Raw genomic sequence first — 10,342 nt, forward strand, 5'->3', positions numbered from 1 at the left:
GTCGACTGATATATGCAGAGGCCGATAATTCAGCCGAAATTCTGACTTTTTCAATTATCGGCATCAGCCAATTTATTTTTTGAGGGCGCCGAAAATGGCCTGCTTGCATGTGAAGCGTCTGAGACATGTAAACGACCAATCACTGTTTGTTTTGTTGTTACGTGCCATCGTGTTACTACAATAATAGACCGTGCAAAATAGAGTGTGCAAAACAGTCTAATTTAAATGGTCTGCATATCAGAGCTGCGTCAGACGCGTTTGAGCTCATAATGTTAAAGTGCTCACCTGTTTCATTCTCCCCCTCTCTCCTCAACAGTTTCCTGTAACTTTTAACTGTCTTATCTAATGATAAAAAGGCAAATATCAATAAAATTAATATAATATATATCATCTGCTAATATGCACATATCTCATTTAAATAGATGTAATAAACCAACCTCACAAAACTTGAGCAGATCCAGCATCCTGTGGAGCGCTCATTTATCTTCCTCTAAAGCATGTATTTTATCAGCCTCTCCTCAGCAGTTTCCTGTCACTTTTAACTTTAATTTCTAACGATAAAAGGCAAATATCAATAAAACTTCTATTAGGGGCCTGGGTAGCTCAGCAAGTATTGACGCTGAGTGTGCTGAGTGACTCCAGCCAGGTCTCCTAAACAACCAAATTTGGCCCAGTTGCTAGGGAGGGTAGAGTCACATGGGGTAACCTCCTCGTGGTCGCGATTAGTGGTTCTCGCTCTCAATGGGGCACGTGGTAAGTTGTGCGTGGATCGTGGAGAGTAGCATGAGCCTCCACATGCTGGGAGTCTCCGCGGCGTCATGCACGACGAGCCATGTGATAAGATGCGTGGACTGATGGAGACTTGTCCTCTGCCACCCGGATTGAGGTGAGTAACCGCGCCACCACGAGGACCTACTAAGTAGTGGGAATTGGGCATTCCAAATTGGGGAGGAAATGGGATAAAAATAAATAAATAAAAATAAAATAAAATACAAAAATAAAAGTTCTATCATATACCGTCTGCAAATATGCAGATATTTCAATTAAACAGATGTAATTCACGAACCTCATGAAAATCCAGTGTTTTCTTCCCCTCAATCGCTCATTTAATATCTTTCTCTGAAGCGTGTATTCTATCAGCCAGAATCAAAAGGATCAGGATTAAAAGTTCCTCTGATTCACAAATCATGACGGTCAGCCCATGACAGTCCAAGCAGGCAATCCAGGCCGATTAAACTGTCAGGAGATTGTTGCTGCTCGCTGGATCCTCACGAGCGCAACCAAAGTCTTTCTAGCAAGTCAGTCCACTGTCGGTCATGTCTGAAGTGCTCTCGGGAGGTTATTTCCAGTCATGCCAGTGCAGCTCCTATCTACTTGAATGGGGAAAGACTGAAATCTCAAAAACAGTTGGTCAAGATTACGATCAAAGAACATATTTCAAATCAGCATTAAAATCTGACTATGCAATTTTCCCAAATTTTATAGCTAATGCGCATGCGCGTTCTCGAGTTGATTGACAGGTGATGTCTGTATCTAAAAGGTGACTGGCCCTTTTACCTGTAAGGCGGGACTTCCTATCTACATCCGCTGACCGTTGGCTGCAATTGGGCATCCTAATTACTCCCATTCATTTTAATAGAAGTGGCCCATCTCTGCTAAATAATCTCTGGAGCAACTTCAAGTTAAAAGTGCTTCAAGTGTGCTATAAGTAAATGTCTTATTCACTATGCACTGTTATGTACAATTGGTTTGATTCTGTATTTATTTATTTTTTTTGTAAATGTGATTGCTAACGTGGACATGCCATCCATGGTTGCTGGACTACTGTGTGTACTGTTATTTCCTTCTTCCTAATATATCAACAATTTCTTCATGCAGAAGAACAGAAATCAGAAGAAACGTTTTTGATACTTTTACCGTTAATGGTCATTTTTAGCGTTAAAGTGGACTAATTTGTTAAAAGAATAAAAGAAAGAAACACCCCTTACAAAAGTACAGTGGGGGTCTCATGATGGGATGGTCTCAGATGGTAATACCATAAATGTGTACAATGGTATGAATGATTACTGCATTCATTTACCATGGTATGTACATGGTACTCCAAGTATTTCAAAGGATACCATGTTACCATGAAAAATAAATAAAATAAAACCCCTGCTAAAATCAATGTACTTTTTTTGCTGGGTAGAAAAAAAAAATTCCCTGCACAGTAAATGTGTTAATGATCGTGTCATTTATGTAATATTTACCTCTTTTACCTAACTTTTCTTGTAACTGTCATTTTACATCATTAAAATACGCCTTTTTAACAGTAACTAATTAAGTTTCAAACAAACGTATACAACACACAATTGTTGAAAATAAATGTGCATAAACAAATACATTATTTATGCCAGCAGTAATATATATATATATATATATATATATATATATATATATATATATATATATATATATATATATATATATATATATATATATATATATATGGTTTATGGGCCAATGGGCCAATACTCACGTTTTCAAACTTAAAGCCACAAGACATACACAATATGCATGTAAACATTATTTTAATTTGATAAAATCACTTATTAACCGCATCTGTGTAAAGTTATAGCCATTTTTACATCTTTGTTGCCATGACGATGAAATATCAATAAACCCTAAAACACTAAAATGACTAAAAATGACGACGAACTTTACAGCTCAAATAATACATGATTTTTAACAGAAGAATTAATGTAAGTGCTTTTATAAAATTATAAGCTTCACATTTCTGCCTTTAAACCCTCACAAATTTGGCGCCATTGAATACCATTGTAAGTGCCTCACTGTAACACAGATTTTGGCTTTTTTTTTTAAGAAAAGGAGAGACGAGTCGAAATTAATTTTTGTGGTCATCAACATTATGCCACAAATTCTGTCGATTGAGCTCAACTTGTACTGAGCCCGCAATATTCCTTTAATTGGACGGATGACGTCACACTAGCGCGACTACTCTCCAAACAAACTACAATTCCCATAACGCACCACAAATTTGCCAGCAACTTCCCAGGAGCAATACAGCAACCATAGTACTGCAAACCACAGTCTCCTGGAAATATATCTGACTTATTGACTTCTGAAGTTGTATTCGATACATGTTGTCTGTTGTAAGCTTCACTATATCATTCATGAATGTTTATGTCGTTCAGTTTAGAGTTATTGAGCATTAAAGCTAAGCTAACTAGGCAGTAGAGTGTGTGTGTGATGTGAGCTGGTGAATAATCTTGAACCGAGGATGTACACTTTATTATCTGGTCTGTATAAATACATGTTTCAAAAGGACGAATACTGCGTCCTGATCCTCGGACTGGACAACGCGGGGAAAACGGTGAGACTCGTTAATGTTCGTTCATTTTCGCCTCTTTCACTATAACTAATTAAACAGTCGATACATCTGTTCCAAGTCAGCAGCATATTCGGGTATTGTATGATACAGATGACGATGATGATGGTTGCAAATGCTGTCTAGTTAGGCAGCTCACTATATTTTGAAGCTATGCCCAAAGATGCTGCTTAGGTAGGCACTTAAAGGGACAGTTCACCCAAAAATGAAAAATCTCTCATCATTTACTCACCCTCATGCCATCCCAGATGTGTATGATTTTCTTTCTTCTGCTGAACACAAATGAAGATATTTTTAGAAGAATATTTCAGCTATGTAGGTCCATACAATGCAAGTGAATGGGTGCCAAAACTTTGAAGCTCCAAAAATCACATAAGAGCAGCATAAAAGTAATCCATACGACTCCAGTGGTTTAATCCATGTCTTCTGAAGAGATATGATAGGTGTGGGTGAGAAACATCAATATTTAAGTCCTTTTTTTATTATAAATCTCCACTTTCACATTCTACCACTTTTGTTTTTGGCGATTCGCAGATCGTCGTGAATATCGCCAACTACTGGTCAGGGAGGAGAATTTATAGTAAAAAAGGACTTGAATATTGATCTGTTTGTCACCCACACCTATCATATCACTTCTGAAGACATGGGTTAAACCACTGGAGTCGTATGGATTACTTTTATGCTGCCATTATGTGCTTTCTTAAACTTGAAAGTTCTGGTCACCATTCACTTGCATTGTATGGACCTACATAGCTGAAATTTTCTTCTAAATATCTTAATTTGTGTTCTGCAGAAGAAAGAAATTCATACACATCTGGGATGGCATGAGGGTGAGTAAACGATGGGAGAATTCTTATTTTTGGGTGAACTATTTGCTTTAAGACGATGATGCCAAATTCCACGTTTTGAGTCACAGCTGTTTTTGGAATACTTCTCACCTGACATTTGTTGTTTACGTCTTGTACAGACCTTTCTGGAGCAAACAAAGACCAAATTCAACAGAAATTATAAGGGTATGAACCTTTCAAAGATCACGACCACAGTCGGCCTGAACAGTAAGTACAGTATATATGCTGTGAAGTTGATAATGAAGGTATAACCACATGAGAGCAGTTGATTTGACTTGATTTCCTCTCAGTTGGCACCATCGATGTGGGAAAAGCTCGACTGATGTTTTGGGATCTTGGAGGACAAGAAGAATTACAGTCTTTGTGGGATAAGGTGATTCATTTCATGACATTCACCAAATGTGAACCTGATGATGTCATTACTTATGGTTCTTCTTGTTGATTTTTGCCTCAGATACTTTACTCAGGCATAGAGGATTGCATATATTGTTCTTTTTACCTTGTTCAGTACTATGCAGAATCTCACGGCGTTATCTATGTCATTGACTCGACTGATGAGGAGCGGTTGGGTGAGTCAAAGGAGGCCTTCGGTGAGTTTTGTGATGGACCCATGGTGCAATAACCAGCTGATCAAAACCTGTATTTTTTTTAAAGGATATAATGGAATGTGAAAATTGATGGGCTGTTTTATATGAACTACTCTTATTTAAAACGCGTTTTACTTCAGTGAAAGAGCCTTGCAGACTTCAAACATTCATAGGATCGAGCATATTTCAGTGCCTGATGTGAACTGAATTTTGTGTTCTCGTCTTTTAGAGAAAATGATCTGCAGTGAAGCTCTTGAAGGAGTTCCTTTGCTTGTGCTGGCGAACAAACAGGATGTTGAGGTATGAAGCCATGACTTCAATCTACTTATCAGACAGACATATTTGGCATCCCTTATCTTGAGTCTGTAGGCGGTGCTGTGTCCTTCATTTATTACCAAACCAGACTTCCTCAACTGAACATTGCGTTGAGCTCGCCGAGTGGAAAGCATGCAGCAGGATCATTTATGTCTGTCTTTTATTCCACAGGACTGTCTGTCTGTCCCTGACATTAAAACAGCGTTCAGTGACTGCGCTCCTAAAATCGGTAAACGCGACTGTCTGGTGCAGCCCTGCTGTGCTTTATCAGGGTATGTCTGACCTTATTCAATGATCTGCATGGAAATGGACCCCCTGCTGTGTACAAATTCTCTTAGTGTAGAACAAAAATCCAGTGTAGTTGTTATGAAAAATACAGAGGAAAATAACAAAAATAGTGTGTACAGCCACACTAAAAAACAGTGACTTGAATTAGGTTTGGATAATATTTAAATATTTACAATATATGTAATTATTTAATTATGTTGTTGCCAATATAAAATGATAGGTGCACCCAGTAATTTTGCATTTGGTGACTGTGAACAGTGAATTTCTGCAATGAAGACTATAGTACGGTGGCCCAGAGGTGCACAACACAACAAAATTTACAAAGCAGACAAAAGTTCACAACACAAAGAAATTAAGCCACAACACACACAAAGATTAAGAATGTTTTATTTTGGCACAGCAAGACTTATTATTTTATGTTGCGTGGAGGCAACACCATAGAGAGTTAATTACAAAACTTAATGCACAAATGTCTTTGCCAAAATGTGTTTATTTAATTATAGTCATAATCAAAACATAAATCTATTTTACTCAAATTGGGAATGTCTTATCGTGTTCTGTCCTCCTTATGTAAGCATGTAATACTGCAAATAACGTTTTTAAAATCTAAACATTATTCACCAAGTCGACGTTGTCCCCTAGTGGCCAGGAGCATTTCCATTGTGTTGTGGCTTAATTTATTTGTATTGTAGCTTAATTTGTGTTGTGGCTGCGTTGAGTTGCGCTGTGGCTGCGTTGAGTTGCGCTGTGGCTGCGTTGAGTTGCGCTGTGGCTTACTTGAGCTGCGCTGTGGCTGCATGGAGTTGCGCTGTGGCTGCATGGAGTTGCGCTGTGGCTGCATGGAGTTGCGCTGTGGCTGCATGAGCGCATGGAGTTGCGCTGTGGCTGCATGGAGTTGCGCTGTGGCTGCGTGGAGTTGCGCTGTGGCTGCGTGGAGTTGCGCTGTGGCTGCGTGGAGTTGCGCTGTGGCTGCATGGAGTTGCGCTGTGGCTTCATGGAGTTGCGCTGTGGCTGCATGAGCGCATGGAGTTGCGCTGTGGCTGCGTGGAGTTGCGCTGTGGCTGCGTGGAGTTGCGCTGTGGCTGCGTGGAGTTGCACTGTGGCTGCGTGGAGTTGCGCTGTGGCTTCATCGAGTTGCGCTGTGGCTTCATCGAGTTGCACTGTGGCTGCGTGGAGTTGCACTGTGGCTGCGTGGAGTTGCGTTGTGGCTGCGTGGAGTTGCGTTGTGGCTGCATGGAGTTGCGCTGTGAACTTTTGTTTGCTTTGTAAGTTTTGTCGTGTGCACCTTTGGGCCACCGTAGTATTTCGTTTAAGTGATGCCGCAATTCCAAAACAACATTTTCAAACAATTACTGAGTGCACCTTCAACCAATATTATGAATATTTCAATGAGTTGAATGTTTTTTATTTATCCATAACTTTTTTTTTTTTTTTTTAAAGAATGCAGATTGAGTTGAGAAGTTTGATTCATTAAAAATTCAACAGTTTTGTGAAAATGAATCTGTTCAAAACTACATGTAAATGTATTTACATTAGTCAAATGTTCAAGGATGTCCCAGTCTGGAATTTTACATGATTTAATTTTATTGTTTTGTAAAAAATGATATGTAGTTAATTAATGCTGCTTATTACACTATATTGTGATATTGGTGTGTATAATAATTTAGTATCTTTTTTCCTTGTGTTCATATAGTACTACAGTAAAAAAAACAGTAACGCTTTACAATAAGGTTCCATTCGTTTACATTAGTTAAAGCTTTAGGTAACATGAGCAAACAATTTACAATTTATTTTTTACAACATGTATTAATGTTAGTTAATAAAAACACAATTGTTCATTGTTAGTTCATGTTAGTTCATATTGCATTAACTAATGTTAAAAAGTACAACTTTTGATTTTAAAAATGTGTTAATGTATATTGAAATTAACATTTACTAAAAAATGTATTTATTTATAATTATTTGCTATAGCTGTTGAACTGAGTGTAATTTGTGTTCTGTTGTGTTTTTCAGGCAGGGTGTGAACGAGGGCATTGAGTGGATGGTGAAATGTGTGATCCGTAATATTCACCGACCACCCAGACAAAAAGACATTACATAAAACATCCTATCAGAGCTCTGTGTGCATGTGTGTGCTTTTCTGTAAATTCAGAGTGGATGAATGAATCTGTAGTCATTCTCTTTATATAGTACCTCTCTGACAATGTGAAAGTTACATAAGTGTGTTATCTAAACTTTGATGTCACAGTTACTTTGGACATTGTTGATATTTGAAACTGACACTTGCGTGTTTGAAGTTGTCTAATGGCTGTTTGGATTCTTTGCTAAAACATACTTTTTTTTTATTTACCTTGTGATTAAGTCAATAATTGGTAGACAAAACATTACCAAACTCTTCTCAGCTGACTGACATGCTGCATAAAGCTGCTCTGGCTTTGTGAAATAAATACATTTCTTATGAAAACTATATAAATATAATTGCATTTCTACTCTGCATTGGATTGAAACCAGAAAACAATGTGTTTTAAGGGGTTGTTTTTTCAGGCCCAAAAAATCAATATAGCATATCTATAGTTTATCTAATAAACAGCAGAGATGAAAACAAACACAACTGTGCCTATTTGATTTGAATTTCCATGGCAGATGTTTTCAGAACCCTTCCGAAGGCATGTCGGTTTTTCTTTATTCAAAAGAACTCAGTATTATTGATTTACTTGTGTCTAAGCCAAATGCATTTTGCATGAAGCCACCAGTGAATCAATAAGCAATGAATGTTGTTACAGCAGCTTTTATCACTTCTGTGGCCTACCTATTGAATCAGGCACTTTAACCTATATGCTTCACCTACAGAATATTCAAATGTATGTGTGTAAATGAGAGAGTCAATATAATGTTTAACATGTATTTCAATTGAACCCCCTCTCTCTGCTCCTCTAAGGCCACTCAGGTCATCAAGCTTCTGAACCATTAAGCTTTCAACATTCCCAGTTTAGGTACACAGACATCATAACTAATGAATTGTGTTTGCTGAGGTGTGTTACTATTATTAATAGTGTTACTATTGCTCATACTTGGGGTTAGAGATTTATATAGACGCACCAATGCATCGGTCAAACATCGGTTTCGGGTGATAAACGCAATTATCAGACATTGGCCAATTGTTTAAAATACATCAGGCTATTTACCCACAACTCATGCTGTGTGTGAAGAAATGTCCCATGTGTGGAATTATTTTGAACTGGGTGGCACTGACAGCACTGCTAGAATTTCATGAGGTGGAACTACTACTGAATATTATTTAATTTAATTTTGAAGTTGTGTAATTATCAGTGATTCAAAACGAAGTAGCAGAACCCACCAAACTATCATTATTGGCACACAAATTCTGTATCGGTGCATCCCTGATGATTTGAATGAACCCCTAATACTAGGTATTAAACTTTGGCATAGTACTCATCCAGTACTGTACTATCCTTATGAATGATGCCTCAAATCATTTAGCTTGCTGAGGAGAAGTGTGCTGTTTTCTAAGTGATGATGTGTACAATTTACCAATGAACAACCACCAAGAACACTCTAGCAACTGCATTGCAATGTCCTGGCAACACCTGAGCATTCAGGTAAGCACTGCTTATTTACTTTGGAAAATGTATACATTTGGTTCCAGAATTCAGTGATGTTGCAACAAAGGAAGTCTTGTTGAATTGGCCCCCATAAACCCCTGCTGTCTATCCTAATACAAAACCAAGTAGCCAGGATTCATTGTATCACTAGAACATTTTTATTTATTTTTTTTATCTTCCACAAGGTGTTCCATCAAATGAAATAGAACAATAATAAGTATAATAGGTAAGTAAAAATAAAGTTGAAAGGGAACATGCAGATTAAAAATTATAATTAGCCTTACATGCAAAACCGCAGGAGACGAGTAAAGTCCAGCCGTATTAATCGAGAAATATTCTGATCAGTCTCCCTTTATATTAATAAGTTAACCTTTCTTACATAGTGAGATAGGAGAGAACCTTGCTCCAAAAGAAAGTCTCTAAATGAGTTAATGGCCAAAGAAGAAGACCTGAACGACCTTAAATGAAGCTGTTCTCTCGTGTGGTCGTTCTAGGACAGCACGCTAACTTGAGCCGGTCCTCACACGCAACACTTCAGCTGAGGGTTTAGACATGAATTCTGTATGAAGACTGATGTAACAGTGCATCTTGGACCTTGAACATCGTCACTGCTAGACCCTCCTAAATTTAATCTGGAACAAGTCAAACATCTAGTCTCCAAAATAAATAACAGAGTTTACTGTCGGAATATTATAACTAGCCCTCTAGTATAAGGTGTTCATTTGGTTTCGTTTCATTTCCCAGAGCACCCTTTAGTGAAAAATCCTGCATTGAATTCGTAAAGTCCCAAATGATTAACTGATCAGTAATAACTTGTATGCAGTCATGAAATGCAATTAAGTAACTACTAAATATGAATGAATTGCAATTATGCAGTTATGACATAAAGCAACTTTGCACCACTTCTAACCCAGGAGAAAAAACCTAAATGCCTATAAATCTGTAGAATATGATGCATGAGCAATACACAAATTTAGATTTATTTAGATTTAAATAAACATAATTTTTATCTCCTTTATGGGTTTCTGAGCACTTCAGTAATTTGGTAAGTTTTTGTTAAGTAAACAGAATTACAATAATACAGTATATGGTTAGTTTATAACTTTATACTATTATAGAAAATGTACTTTTACACAAAACAATATTCTGAATGAATATTAGCTATCTAGCTTGAATGATTTAAACACTGTTTTAAAAAATGTGGAATACATTACATAAATGTGCACATAGTGTCATTAGGGGCCGAGCCCCCCTAAGATTAAAATCCTAGAATCGTCCCTGATCTAGAATATT

The 10,342-nt window shown here is 37.4% G+C and overlaps 1 protein-coding gene across 1 annotated transcript; it reads left to right on the top strand.

The window, feature by feature from the left end:
* Nucleotides 1–3,038: 3,038 nt before the first annotated feature.
* Nucleotides 3,039–8,048, top strand: arfrp1 (ADP-ribosylation factor related protein 1). Its single transcript, XM_051713132.1, has 7 exons — nucleotides 3,039–3,373; nucleotides 4,356–4,443; nucleotides 4,527–4,609; nucleotides 4,745–4,826; nucleotides 5,053–5,123; nucleotides 5,310–5,410; nucleotides 7,440–8,048. The coding sequence occupies exons 1-7, from the start codon at nucleotides 3,281–3,283 to the stop codon at nucleotides 7,525–7,527; spliced, it is 606 nt and encodes a 201-aa protein (XP_051569092.1). The 5' UTR covers nucleotides 3,039–3,280; the 3' UTR covers nucleotides 7,528–8,048.
* Nucleotides 8,049–10,342: the final 2,294 nt, after the last annotated feature.

This window comes from Myxocyprinus asiaticus, chromosome 12 (assembly GCF_019703515.2).
Source record: "Myxocyprinus asiaticus isolate MX2 ecotype Aquarium Trade chromosome 12, UBuf_Myxa_2, whole genome shotgun sequence".
Classification (NCBI taxonomy): Eukaryota; Metazoa; Chordata; class Actinopteri; order Cypriniformes; family Catostomidae; genus Myxocyprinus; species Myxocyprinus asiaticus.

Excerpts from the sequence above, each read along its gene's own strand:
- arfrp1 (XM_051713132.1), top strand. The coding sequence starts at position 3,281 with ATGTACACTTTATTATCTGGTCTGTATAAATACATGTTTCAAAAGGAC. Across the intron at positions 4,827-5,052 it reads TGAGTCAAAGGAGGCCTTCG|AGAAAATGATCTGCAGTGAA; the intron begins GTGAGTTTTGTG and ends CTCGTCTTTTAG. Across the intron at positions 5,411-7,439 it reads CCCTGCTGTGCTTTATCAGG|GCAGGGTGTGAACGAGGGCA; the intron begins GTATGTCTGACC and ends TGTGTTTTTCAG.